Source organism: Triplophysa rosa, linkage group LG11 (genome assembly GCF_024868665.1).
Source record: "Triplophysa rosa linkage group LG11, Trosa_1v2, whole genome shotgun sequence".
In the NCBI taxonomy this organism is placed as follows: Eukaryota; Metazoa; Chordata; class Actinopteri; order Cypriniformes; family Nemacheilidae; genus Triplophysa; species Triplophysa rosa.
The window spans coordinates 2,568,820-2,583,023 of NC_079900.1; the positions used below are offsets into that span (position 1 = coordinate 2,568,820).

The 14,204-nt window shown below is 33.7% G+C and overlaps 1 protein-coding gene across 7 annotated transcripts in view; it reads right to left on the bottom strand.

Moving 5' to 3' along the window:
* The window catches only part of LOC130561318 (uncharacterized), a 101,708-nt gene extending 87,814 nt beyond the window's left edge, over window positions 1–13,894 (bottom strand). For 5 of the 7 annotated variants that reach the window (XR_008963803.1, XR_008963802.1, XR_008963804.1 and 2 more), the window contains exons 1-3: window positions 13,706–13,894; window positions 13,166–13,489; window positions 12,732–13,088 (exon numbers count right to left, since the gene is read on the bottom strand). Coding sequence is in view for 4 of the 7 variants with exons in the window: in XM_057345549.1 (XP_057201532.1) it covers window positions 12,732–13,088; window positions 13,166–13,489; window positions 13,706–13,763 (739 nt within the window). In the remaining 3 variants the exon portion in view is untranslated. Of the gene's footprint in view, window positions 1–2,483; window positions 3,233–3,382; window positions 3,428–3,524; window positions 3,560–4,250; window positions 4,350–4,479; window positions 4,576–7,645; window positions 7,730–8,094; window positions 8,194–8,635; window positions 8,720–9,197; window positions 9,366–11,013; window positions 11,128–11,299; window positions 11,351–11,493; window positions 11,587–11,706; window positions 11,797–12,200; window positions 12,303–12,731; window positions 13,089–13,165; window positions 13,490–13,705 lie in introns of those variants that run through there. The other 2 variants (XM_057345547.1, XM_057345546.1) reach the window with 2 other exon arrangements.
* Between the last annotated feature and the right edge of the window lie 310 nt (window positions 13,895–14,204).

Sequence of the window (14,204 nt, forward strand, 5' to 3'; positions counted from 1 at the left end):
ACCTTTGTCCTAAATTAGCTATTACTTATTGCTTAGTTAATCTTGCTTCTATATTAGTTAATAGTATTAAGGTAAGTGTTAATGTAGTACTACCTATTACTTTCTGCATAGTTACTTGTTAACAACGGACCATTATTTTAAAGTGTTACCAAATAAAGTATACGTAAAAAAACAAATGAAATATAGAAAATAAGAATATCTACTGTAGTTGGGTCAAAAGGGATAAACCCAACCATTGGGTTATAAATGAACCTGTGCTGGGTTGTTTAGTCAAAAACGGGCATGTTCTATAGGTTAATTTAAAACAACGGGTTTGTCACATTTTGACTCCCTTCATTGATACTGCTGCATGATTAGTTTAGTTGTACTTTATTATCCAGCATTGGCTGAAAATTAGACTTAAGTCTTGCCATACAATCAACAATACAATTAAGAAAACACGGCATCACAATACATAACTGTCATGGTTCTGCCACTAGACCAAGAAAGACATGACGAGAAGAGGCAGAGCCATGACAGAACCTCATGTTTCATGTGGAGGGAGGTAATTTAGGCCCTTATGGCTCGCCATACTCCCTCCGGTCTCGTCTCTGTTCCCGCCCTTTCGTCTCCTCCTTATTGCTCATTATTGTTTCATGCCCGTCAGCTGTTCCCTCTTGATTTGTTCCCTTATTTAATGCCCTTGTGTCTTCTGTCTTGTGTCGGTTCATTTTGCCTAGTTAGTTGTAGTTCATGTCTTGTATTTTGTAATTAAAGTATTGTCTAGTTTAGCGTAGGTTAGTCTATGTCCCTGTTTACCTCTTGTTATACCCTTTCTGTTTTTATGTTTTACCCCCTCGTGGGTTTTTGTTTCATGTTTTATTTTATTATTAAACATTTATGTTAACCCCTTACCCACTGTCTGCACTTGGGTCCTCTGTCCTTGTGCCCTCACCGTTTGTGACAATAACAACACAATACACAAGATCCACCTCAGCATAATAAATTAATGAGCTAATCCTAACCCACACACCTAAATCTAACATTAGTGTGGAATGGGGGAGTCATACATTTCATTTTCGGCACCACACAGCTGCGGACGGTGTCCTACCGTAAACTACTAATGGTGTCATTAAATTTTACTAGTTAGGCAGGCCTTCTCAAAAGGGCCTGTAATTACCAAAAGAATTTACCGTCACCCTACCCTGGAAGTTTGTAAGAGATTTTCAGCCTTTTTTGAAAGCGAGTGAAAGAAATGACAGATATTGTGAGAATAGAAATAGAAACGAAATTAATCACAAGCAAGTCCATTTGAATGATAAATATTTTTATTAATGTAATGATCTCTTTGAATTATAAAACGCCACATTCATGTTTGTAAATTATTCTTCTGGTTCATGCGGACGTGTTTAAACCTGTTTTGTTTTCTTTATAGAGAAAGAGTTCAGTGGAACTACAGCTGATCCAGATGAACCGGTTTTCATTGAGATGGAGAATAATCAGTATGAAGAAACTCCAAAAAATAATGTGTTTATAAAAGCTGTACTCTATTGCACATGAACTGATCTGATGGTTTTAATTGATCAGTTAAAGGGATACTTCACCCAAAAATGAAAATTCTGTCATGAATTACTCACTCTCTAGTTGCTCCAAATCTGTATATATTTCTTTGTTCTGATGATGCAGAGAAAGATATTTGGACGAATGCTTGTAACCAAACAGTTCTTGGAACCCATTGACTACCATGGTGAGAAAAATGTAAAAAAAACTGTTTGCTGTCCTACATTCTTCAAAATATCTTCTTTTGATATAAAGTAATATTCTAAAAAGTAAAAAATATAAAGTAAAGCAAAATATAAAGTGATTTTTCCTATACTATGGTAGTCGATGGGGTCCATTGGTTATAAGCATTCTTCCAAACATCTTTCTTTGTGTTCATCAGAACAAAGAGATTTACACAGATTTGATGTGAGTAAATGATGACAGAATTTTTATTTTTGGGTGAAGTATCACTAAGGAACAATTGCAATAAAGGAGCAGATGACACACACACACTTATTATTTATCTGTGATAGTAGTCCTCCTGCCTCGCAGCTCTCCACTCGTACATGAATCTCTCTTGATTCAGCTATAGCTGATGTTATTTGACCACAATTCATAATCTTATGCAGAAACAGCTGAAACTATTGTATGTTTCAGCCCTCCATCACTAGAATCCTTGAGAAAATAATACATAATATCTAAAAACAGTAAAAAAAGGAGATTCTCCAGCATCCATCTCTAATTCTTACCCTGTTTGCCCTCTGTGGACATGGACAATCCACAAGCAATGATGTCATAGAATAATGTTTGTGTTGTGAAGGACGGATGGAAATCTGTGAAATTATAACTCCACATTTAGTTTTATCTAGATGTGCTAACCTGTATTTCAGTCCAATCCTGAAAAACCTTCACAAATCTCCACAACTAAACAATCATATGTTATTCATAACCGAAACTCATAACTGTCTTTAAAATTATGTTTTATTTGTCTGTTGAGAAGAGCTCAGGTGTTTAATGTACATTACATTATGCATTTGTCAGACGCTTTTATCCAAAGCCACTTACAGCACATTCAGTCCACACATGTCTTTTATCAGTATGTGTGTTGATCGAATCCACGACCTTTCCGTTGTTAACACAATGCTCTACCAATTGACGTATTGTACGTTTTTCTCCAGTTTAATCTTCGATCTGGATTCTTACTAACAGATTCTTGCTGCTATTTAAATATTCTAAAGATAAAAACACCTGAAGCACACGGATCCATCCACAGATGACATATACAGCTCTGCAAAAAACACATTCTTCTTTCTCTCAGCATCCTTTAAGTTTATACAGCTGAAACATGCAAAGGACAAAAGAAGAAAACACTTGCATGGCTTCTATGACAATGTAATTGTGATATGCCTCATTTCTTAGCTGCATTGCAAAAAACTGTTAAATAAAAAAATGTAAACAATCAACATTATAAATAGAGAAAAACACAAAACTCTTAGAGTTCATGAGAGTTTGATCTAATGGTCTGAATGTTTGTGATGAATCTGGTAGAATGATCTTCCATCATTGTTCATTAGGTCTGTGATTCCACTGAATCAGGCTTAATGAGGCTGACGAACTCAGATATTCACATTTAACAGTCTCCCGATCTTCATTCTTTAGTAGAGGATTCATTTCATGAGATTCAGTTCAGTGGCTCGATCTCTCTCTCTCTCTGTATAGACAAAACATGATATCATGTAATTTTAAATCTACTATATGTGAGTATCTACGTTAGGACAAAGGTTTAATAGTAAAGCTTCTATTATTACATGTCAATCGTCTATCTTAAATGATCACAACCTTTAAAAAATATTCACCTTACCATGGTTAATTCGGCACCTGGATTTTCATCAGGACGCTCTGCATTCTTGAGAGGATGAATGTTTGATGAATGTTATTTTATATATATGAAACAAACATCAGGTTGATTGTTAACATCAAATCAATGCAATTATATTACCAACCTGACAAGACTGCAGACACTTTAAGTCAGAAATCCCTGTGTGTAAAGAAAATAATATCAAATATATTTTAGTGGAGTTAAAGCACAGATAAACATCAGACTATACAGTGACTTGAGTAATCATGAGTAAAGAGAAATTTACATCACAAAACTGTTAAGAAAACATGTCCAGCACATAGACCTTGTAAAACGTAAACAACACTGGTCCAAAAGCATTTCCTGTTTAGTTTTTTAGTTCTTTTTTTTAATTGTTATAATTAAGACTTAAAGATGTTCATTTAACATTTCGATTTGGTTCTAAATGTTTTGTTGGTTGTATATGTCTTTTTTATGTATTATGTTGTTTTTAACTCTACCTTTGTGCAGAGTTAAAAAACTGTAACAGGAAGTTCTTCTAAACCAGCATTGTTTATCATTTTTCGACGTGGTCTTTAAATAATGACTTCAGCATCCATAATAATCTTTTTTTAAAAGAAATATTTGTGTTATTTTGAACTGGTGGGTGTAAATCATTGTAATAAGAACTGATCTGAGAGAATGTAGAATGTGAGCAGCACTCAGTGAATGAAACTGATGCCTGAATGTGTCTGACGCACACTGACAAACAACATAGCTTTTACAAAAAAAATCAACACACATGTGTGTTGTGTAATGTGACGTAAAATGGATTAAACTGATTTTTTTTAGATTTCTAATCTAACATGGAATAATTTCTAGTTATACTCACAGGGTTCAAACATGATGAAAATCAGCACAGTGAATGTAAACAGGCCTTCAGATGAATAAACAATGACTCTCAAATCCCCCAGAGCACGATCACCATTAACTAAACACACACATCAGAATGTAAGACAGTAATAAACATATTTAACTTCAATTTATGGTGTTGGGTTAAATAGTTTCTTTGTTAACTTCATAAAACACTGTAAAATCTTTAAAGTGTTGTGTTTTCTCACCTGTTTTCAGTATCAGTTCAGTCATCAGAGCAACAGCCATGATTAAAACAACACCAACTGATCCAAACACATACAAAACATTTCTACAGGGAACATCTGTAACACAGATTAAAATAAAAAGATTTTCATGTAACAACTGAATAGCTGTTAATTTACTTTATGTACATAACAAAGCTCTAAAAAAACAAAGCTGTAAAACATAATAACATAATAAACATAATAAAAAACACAATAAAGATAAACGCAAGGTATGTGTGCATATTATCTGAGAGGAAATTCTGAGTTAAGATTATACGCATAAGTACATCTATATTGTATTTCAGGTCTTAATGTCTTATCATACGTACGTATCTATTATTCTTTATTAATTTTTTAGATAATTCTTTTTTAGATTAGAATTTTTTATTTTTCTTTAAAAAAATAGATTTAGATAAATACATTTTCTTTCATTATATATTTAGTTTATTTGACTTATTTTTAAACAATCTACATTGCTTCTATCAATGTTGTTTAATCTTATTGTCTACACAAATAAACATTTCTCAATCTCAAGGTTGAGCATGATGTGAAGTACCTTTCCACTGTTTTGTGAAAACTCGCAACACAATTAATGAACAAAGTATTTTTTAATATTATTGAGTAACAGACAGACATTTTCCTGACAAAGAGAGATCTAGCCAGACCTAGTGCAAGAACTAGTGGATCTAACCTTGGATCTGTACATAGATCTCTACAGTAGGATCTAATATTTTTGTCAAAGTCGTGGTTGGACCTATACAATTACTGAATAACATAAACAGTAGTCTACACTCATGTCTCTGGAGAACAGTCCAAGTCTTCCACGACCAGCATTATTGTCACAGAAAACTATATCATAAGCATTAAAATAAATCTGGAAATATGAATCGTTTATTCTTAACACACCCACTGATATACTGTATTAACTGTAAGTGTTTATAGATGCCTTTACTGTTAGTAAACATTTGTGACACGTTTTTGTGGATAGAATTTAGGTGGAGGCAAAAAGTTCCCCCTGACCGCATTACTAATGCTAGGTAGTACGTTTTGTTTTCGTGCTTTTCGACAATGACTAGAAAAAAATCCGCTTAAATTTGAACATGTAAGGTCCTTGTCTAGGACCGCGATTGTTTTTGAAGAAAAAAAAGTTAACTTTAAAGCAAGGAACCTGGCCGACCTGATTCCGATTCCTGGTTTGGGAATCGAAATAATTGATTCCAAGAATCGATTCCTAGCAGCTGTTTCCGATTCCTGCTCAATTCACTGTTTTACAACAGATTTTTATTTGTTATTAAAAAATGTAAACATTTTTCATACAATACAATTTTCTAAGCTGTCAATTTTTACATTTATTAATTGTTTATTAATATTGTTTCTATAACAAAAACCTTAACCAAATATGTCAATCTTGTATTCCAATGTATCATTAATAATATCATTAATAATCTTTCTCTGTTTTTTTTATTTACTAGCTGTTTTCAAAAGAACGCACAGGTCAAATTACTCTTAACTGTTTTTAAAGTTATTTAGCAGTGTACACAACAATTCTTGAGAAATATACATAGACATATTGAAAATCAGTAAATTGTATTAAAAATGTGTAAGAATACTATGCATATTCTGTAAGTGTAAATGACCGACAGATCTCTAGAGATCAAGTACTTAGTAGCTCTATTTCTCTTTACTGACTGTGAGACTCACACACGTTTATTTTTCTATTGCTCATTCTAATCTTCTCGTTTAATGTTAAATGCAAATAGTGCAGACAGGTGTTGAAAAAGCTCTGTTCAGCTTTAACGGCTTTAAATACACGTCCAAGTAAATATGTTGTGAGACTGCGCTTTATATGCAATTCTCTTCATGCACATACTGAGCTCATCGGAAGAGAGTAAGAGAAGACGGTCCGTTTACAGTCCGTCTGAAAAGACAAACGTAGCCTACTTATATGATTTGTTAAATGTGTGGATACATGTAATTATATCTGCATTGAGTGTGCAAACAAAGCTAAACAACACAACTAGATGATATTTTAAACTCCTTATGTAGCCGAATCTGTGCTGGTTTGTATTGGCCGCCTCCAGTTTTCCATTTGTTTTGCCTCCAGCTAATGCCGTGACGTAAGTGTGACGTCGACAGGGTCTATAAGGTGCTTGTATAAGGTGCTGCTTATCCCTTCCTTTTGGGGAGAAACATGGGCTTTTGTCTTGCATGAAGGCATTTGCTAGACGAGTATGGAGCGATTTTGATCTCATTAATTATTCACACATAAAACCCGATGTACACTTGCGTAGCCAGTTTCACATGCATAAAACCTAATTCACGTGCACAAATTATATATATACATTCACAAAAAACAATTCACGTGCGTAAAATAAAATGATATCCTCATAAAATATGTTTCACAAACGCTTAATACAATTCACAGACGTACAACTGTGCACAAATATTTCGAAAGTTTAAAATGTACAAGTTTATCATTGAATTTGAATGTGCAAATCGTCACTCACGTGTGAATCGCCCTGGATTTGTGTGTGTGTGTTTTGAGACTCTCTTGGCAGCGCTTGAGTTGTCATCCTGTTTAATCAATCAGATTCAACCTTACCATTCAACCAATCATAACCGCGGAGAGCACAGGACTGGGAGTGGGAGGGACAGCGCTGCCAAGAGAGTCTCAAAATACACACACATTAGTTACTTTTAAAGGGGAAAACTTCAACAAATTTTGTTGTACTTTGTTTTGATGTAATAAAAAATCTTATCATTCTTCACACTTTATGGCTGATATTAAGTGATACTCAACATGTGTCACTGATGACAGCTGCTTCCCCAGTCGCTTCCTTTTGTCTTGCAGTTGACCACACACAATCTCAATTTTTACTAAGTCAATTCGAGCTAAGGTAACTTGCGCTAAAAAAGTGGGGTTTCATGAACATTTAAGTTTTTTTTAGTCTTATTATTCTATTCTTGAACTCTTGCTTTTCATGATCTCATGTTCTTGGTTTGGTATATATTTTTTATTAAACTGCATTTTTTGTATTGAAAACTTCAACTTACAGTATATGGTCTTATGTTACATATGTTCACTTTTCTTTACAACCTCTACAGCCTCTAGATTGAGATGACATAGACAGATGAGACAATACAGTACCCAGATCTTTAAACTCTACTATGCACAGTGTGATCATCCACAGCACTTGTAGAAATACAGCAGTACAGGTCCATCCAGCAACATCTGTAAATAGAAGATTTTGTCATTGAAATATTACCTTAAGGGCGAACAGAATCAGAATCAGAAAGAGCTTTATTGCCAAGTATGTTTGCACATACAAGGAATTTGTTTTGGTGACAGGAGCATCCAGAACACAGAAACAGCAACAACAGTACACAGAGACCATAACACAATAGAATACAGTACACAATGATTTAAATAAGGGCCTATGGGTATAAAAAATTAAGAAATACAATACAATAAACATAAGATAAAGATATAGAGAGTGTAAAGGCATCATATTTTAAGTTAATATCTAGAACATTTACCTCAGAGATATAATTAATATAAAAGTGTTCTAATACTTTTATTTAGAAATATAACTGTACCTTTTTCATTTTCCAGCGATGTAACAAAGAAATAAGACATAACTGCATTCATTATAAGCATGAAGATCAACCACGATGTTTTTAAGATCAGTTGTGAACCTGAAAAACATTGGAAGACGTTGTAGTTAAAAAAACTTTTGAAAATGAGTTCTTATTTAAAAAGTGAATTCTTGCATTTAATATTAAAGGAAAAGACTCTTAAGGCTAATTCACACGGATCCAACAAACACCAACAAATGCATTTGAGTTTTTATGATCATGAATGAGAATTTAGAATGTTGGTGTTTGTTGGATCAGAGTGAGTTAGCCTTTACAGTAACAGAGATCACATCTCACTTCTGACCCACAAGTTATTATCAAAGTCTTGAGTAAGACTGAGAGGAGTGAGTTCTGAATGATCCAAACTGTGACCGTAAACCTTTTAGATTTAGGTGGAAAAAACTTTAAAGATCAACTGAATCAACATGTACTCTTTGATCACACAGAACTAAAGACAGATTTAGTGCTGCATTTAGAAGAGGATTATTTAGCACATACTTACAGCTTTTCTTTCCCCCCTTAATGAAAGCTAAACAGCCAAATGACAGGAAAAAGAACAATGGGAACAGTATACTGGCCAAAACACCTAAAAACAGGAGAAAAACAATTAAGTAAAATTTGAGATTTGCATTACACTTAAGTCTGTTAAAAAAATCAAACACATTAAACGTATTTTAAGTGCTTGGTATGAGCAGATATGTTTATGTTAAAACAAAATGTTCCTCATTTTGTCCTCATTTATTGCTCCTGAATAAACTTCAGATCTGTTTTTGTTCATGTCTGCTTGAGTGCACTGTCAGAAAAGGGGTACTGTAAAAGTTTGTTAGGAAAACAAAACATTTAAATGTACCATAAAAGGTACCCAATAAGTCTATAAAAATGAAGGTTCATAATTTTATGCTTTGTACCACCACAATGACGCTATTGTAATTTTAAAAAGAAATTTGTAAGTACAGTTGTTGTGTAATTCTTCCAACATATCATTGTGTAGATATCCAACATATCAACTACAGTTACTTGTTTTTGTTTGGTCAGTAAAGAATAGATTTAATAGAGTCACTAACCTGCTCTGCCAGCAGCTCCAAAAGCAAAGAATAAGAGGGTGAATTGTAGTGAAGGCAGGAAATAAAAGCTGAAATTAGATACATCTATTAATTTCTCCAACATCCATTCACAGACCTCTCCATCACACATTTTTCCAGAACAGGATATGTCCAGCTCTTCTGTCAATCCTATGATAGGATTAAATCAATACAAATGATTAATTTAGCTTTGCATGTGATCATTTATAATAAAAATAACATCAACAGTAAAGAACACTTTTTGAACTGGGTTATCTTTGTAAATTCAGTTATCTTGTGGACGATATGTGACCCTGGATCACAAAACCAGTCTTAAGTAGCACGGGAACATTTTTAGTAAAAGACAAAAATACATTGTGTGGGTCAAAATTATCGATTTTTTTTATGCCAAAAATCATTAGGATATTAAGTAAAGATCATGTTCCATGAAGATATTTTGTAAATTTCCTACCTTAAATATATAAAAACTTTATTTTTGTGAGTGGATGGTCTGCCACAGTGCCCCTGATTAACAACTTCAAAGGCAATTTTCTCAATATTTTGATTTTTTTGCGCTCTCAGATTCCAGAGTTTTAAACGGTTGTATCTCAGCCAGATATTGTCCTATTCTAACAACTCATATATCTATAGAAAGTTTATTTATTCATCTTTCAGATTATGTAAAAATCTCAATTTCGAAAAATTGACCCATAAGACTGGTTTTGTTGTCCAAGGTCACATATGCAAACATCTGTAAAATAGCTTATTCAGTGCAGTACTAAATAAAAAAAGCAATTGTCTTTTATTAATTGCCTCTTATATATATTTTAAGTAATATTATTTAGCTGATTTTTCAAGGCATATAAACATATTACTGAAGCTGTACAGGTATTTTGATAATGTAATGGCCACGGACGATGCAAGGAAACAGGATCCAAATGCAAAAAAAAAAAACGAGACAAGATGGTAGACAAATGGGCAAATATAAAGTGCCCTCTATAAATTATGGGACAGTATTGGGATAAAGACAAAATTGCTCTGATGTCTGGAAGGTACATAATGTCACAAAGCTGAAAGATGTGACAGATTCAAAAAGGAGAAAATATTTAAATCATAAATCATTCAGCTCAGTGACTATCAAAGATGTGGCATAAATTGAGACTCTGTCTTAGTTTCTTTAAAGCCAGATTGACAGTGGCTGGTGGCCTGGAATTCAATATTTTCAATAAGTCTTTGCTTTATTTCTTACACAAAACAGGTAATATTAAAAATATATATTATTTCAACATATACATGTTTTACCAACTCAACAGAACAACTATTTTAGAATTTAATTGCTAAATCAAATGTGAGCATTTGGGACAATTGGTTTACAGGTGTTAAGTGATCGGTTGTGTCCTGATACATTTATTGTCCACACGTTAAAAGCAGAGAATGTGTAGTATCAGTTTTATCCATTGCTTTTGCAGTCTGGGGCTTGCATGTGATGACAACACACATAGGCCAGGATGAAGCACTCTTCTGAAACATGTATGTTTGAAACACGCAATAATAAAATGTGACATTCTGTACTTTTGCTTCATATTCATCTTTCAATCATAACTACAAACAGAGCAATGTTTTCTTTACTGTCCCGATTATGGAGAGCACTGTATGACATTAATATATGTTCATTAATGGGTTTGGAAATGCATTGATAAAGAATTTGGAGGAATTTGAATGATTGCTGTGTGTGAAACAAACAATGTTTAGCTAATAAAAGGCTGTTGTACAGTACAGGACATACACTTAACAAATGAAAACAGACAGAAATACTTACTATAAATGATTGCGGTGACAAAGAGAAGAATCACAACTGCAAACACGACTATTGTTACAACTCTGTCATCCTTTGTGTAATTTGCACTTGCATCCCAAGCAAGTTTAAAAAGAACTGGCACAGAATAACAGGGGAGAAGGCAAAAAAAAGCAAATTAAATAAAAAATGCATATCATATGTTATTTTATTAAATTATTTTAATAAAGGATTAAATGATTTGCTGCAACATTAATAACACTATGATAATAAACACAATCACTGTAGTAGAATGTCTGAATTTACCAACCTGAAAAATAAACTACTGTAAACATGACAAATTCAAAGATAACGCGAGACTCTGTAAGTAAAGATGGATTTAATTAATTTAATAAATATCATAATATAAATGTTAGAACAAAACAACAATCAAAATATGACAAATATGCAGAAAATATCACATAAAGATTACTAGTCATTGCAACAATAATAAAAATTACAAACCTGACGCTTTCTCTGAATATGGTGCAACATAAATCAACATCAGAGGCCTCAGAAAACAAAGAGCACAGCACAAGATCGTCTCATACAGAAATCCTGTAACACAATCACATGTTTTATGTATAAGATTGGCTAATGTGTTAAAATATCCAGGAAAGTCATGAGAATGTATAAAATTGCTACTGATTACGAAATTGTTGTATTTGAAACACTCACCTTCTGTCACACCCCACAGGACAAAAGCCACAAACATAATAATATTTGGAAGAAACACATACAAATATCCAAGAGTCTTGACAGGTTTTTCTGAAGTTATAAAGAAATACAAAATGTTAGTGAGTATCATTTTTATTGAAAAGAGTTGAATTGTTTGATAATCCTTGCATTTATTTGATGTGCAATTTCTAACTATTATTACTATGAACCACCATACTTCATTATTTATTTAATTAAATCTTAAATGATTTAAAATGCTCTAGATTTTCTGTATTGACCACATGGGGGCGCTGTCACATAATTCCTATTCTTTTTGCAGGACTTCCTTAAAATTACACATATCTTTATTACATTATATACTGACATTATTACACATTCAAGCCCTTTTTTGTAATGTTGATAAGCTTTACACTGTGACCATTGTTTAGTTTTCAAATCCTAATGTGCACAAGGACTGTAAATGCATTATTGATTCATTCACCAGTTATACATACCTGTGTTTTGTGATGTGCAGTAAATCAGACAGCAGATTATAACTGCAGATCCACATGCAGCAACACACAGAATCAACACCATTATGTGTAAACCTGAAAAACCTGAAGAACAGACAGTAACTTTATACAAAAGACTTTGTCACGACCTACCAAACCAATCACAACCATGGGGTTGATCAGGATTCATCAGACAACCAAGCAATTTGTCCATTAAAAATGCATCATATACGCCACCGAAGTGTTTTGGATTTTTTTTTTTGTTCTGCTGCTATGGAGTGCTAATATTGATTAACAGTTCAAATCTATGGTTAAAGTCTTCTGAGGTTAACTGAGTAATTATTTTGTTTAGCTAGCTAGCTGATACACTAGGTCTTAAATTTGATTCACATTTTTTACTTACTGATGCCATTGTAGTTTTCCATATAATGTATTTATTTTGTATATAAACTATTGCTTAATAAGCAAAATACCTCAACATTTAAAGAAATGACCTTCATCCATTTTTTATTAATTTTTTAAGCTGTCACTCACCCAGTTGTTGCAGTACTATAGTTGTGTTGTCTGAGAATCGTCCAGCAAACACGTGACACATGTAAAGTCCTTTATCTTCAGTTCTGACTCTCTTCAGTCTGAGAGAGAAGTTTCCTCTGTGGATTTCATCACTGAAGAACTCGACTCTGTCTCTGTATTGCTCATCTGATGAATCTGGATGAATCTTGTTGCTTTCATAGAGCAGAACTGTGATGTGTTCATCTTTAACTCTTTTCTTCCATGAAACCTCTTCAATGTGTTCAGATGGGATGTGAGAGTCCACAGAGCAGTTCAGAGTCACGTCATCACCAACATACACTGATATGGACTTATTTGATCCTGACACTATCAGACGCTCTGAAGGAACAGATAAAAATACTGACATATAATTATTTGTTTAAGATAATTCTGCCAGAGTTTGTGTTCTTACTCACCAACTTTAATTTCCACCACAGTTTCGTTAGACTCTTGTCCACTGTGAACTGTACATGTGTATTGACCTTCATCCTCAGCGGTCACATTCATCAACAGGAGAGAGAAGTTTCCAACTGTAAAGTCATCAGTGAAGAAATGAGCTCGGTCATTAAAACTCTCCATATCTCCATCTTGATACAGATGAATGAGAGTCTGTGAGTCTGATCTCTTCCATTCCACCTCCAGATCCTCCAGTGATGAGAGTGAATCAACAGAACAGGGCAGAAGAACTGAACCTCCCAGAGGAACAACCAGAGGACCTGAAGGACCTCGCACAATGAAACCTATAAATTAGAAAAGCCGTCAATGGAAAGTAAATGCTATTCTGCACATAATGGGTGCTCGACCAAAAAACAAATGAAGGGTTATATACAAAAGTCGGCAGACCAAAGCTCCAAAAATACAAAAATGTATTGATTAAAAGACTATAGCATGGCGTATAACGTTTCGAGCACACAGGCTCTTCATCAGACAGGAAAAGCATAAAATCTCATACATACCATCAGAAATCATCATTATGAGCGTCGACGGTATGATTAGGAATTTAAGATTGATCATTTTTATGGTAAAATAAACGAATCTCGCATGACCTTCAACGTAATTAATCGAGAAACTATAGCATCTTGAATGTGTCAATAGTTCAACAGATCTACTTTCACTTTCACATATGAGACCGTCGCAATTTAAAGGGGAAGGATCGTTTTCGATATGGGCGGGGATCGTGTGAGAAAACATTGCGACACAGCAAAAATATTTGATGCAAAATGTAAGTTATGTTTAACAACAACAAAAAAAAGGGTAGGCCTACGTGCTTATTATTTTTTTAATGTGGTAACGTAATGCATCATGAAATTAGAGTAGGCCCATACCCAATTTATTGCATGTGTATGTGCATGGGCATTTATACTGCGTTATGCTGCCCTGGCGTGCTCTCGGAAATTCGATAATTCCCACTTCAACATGGAAATAATTTATGGAACGGCGTTCTTTTAATGTTAG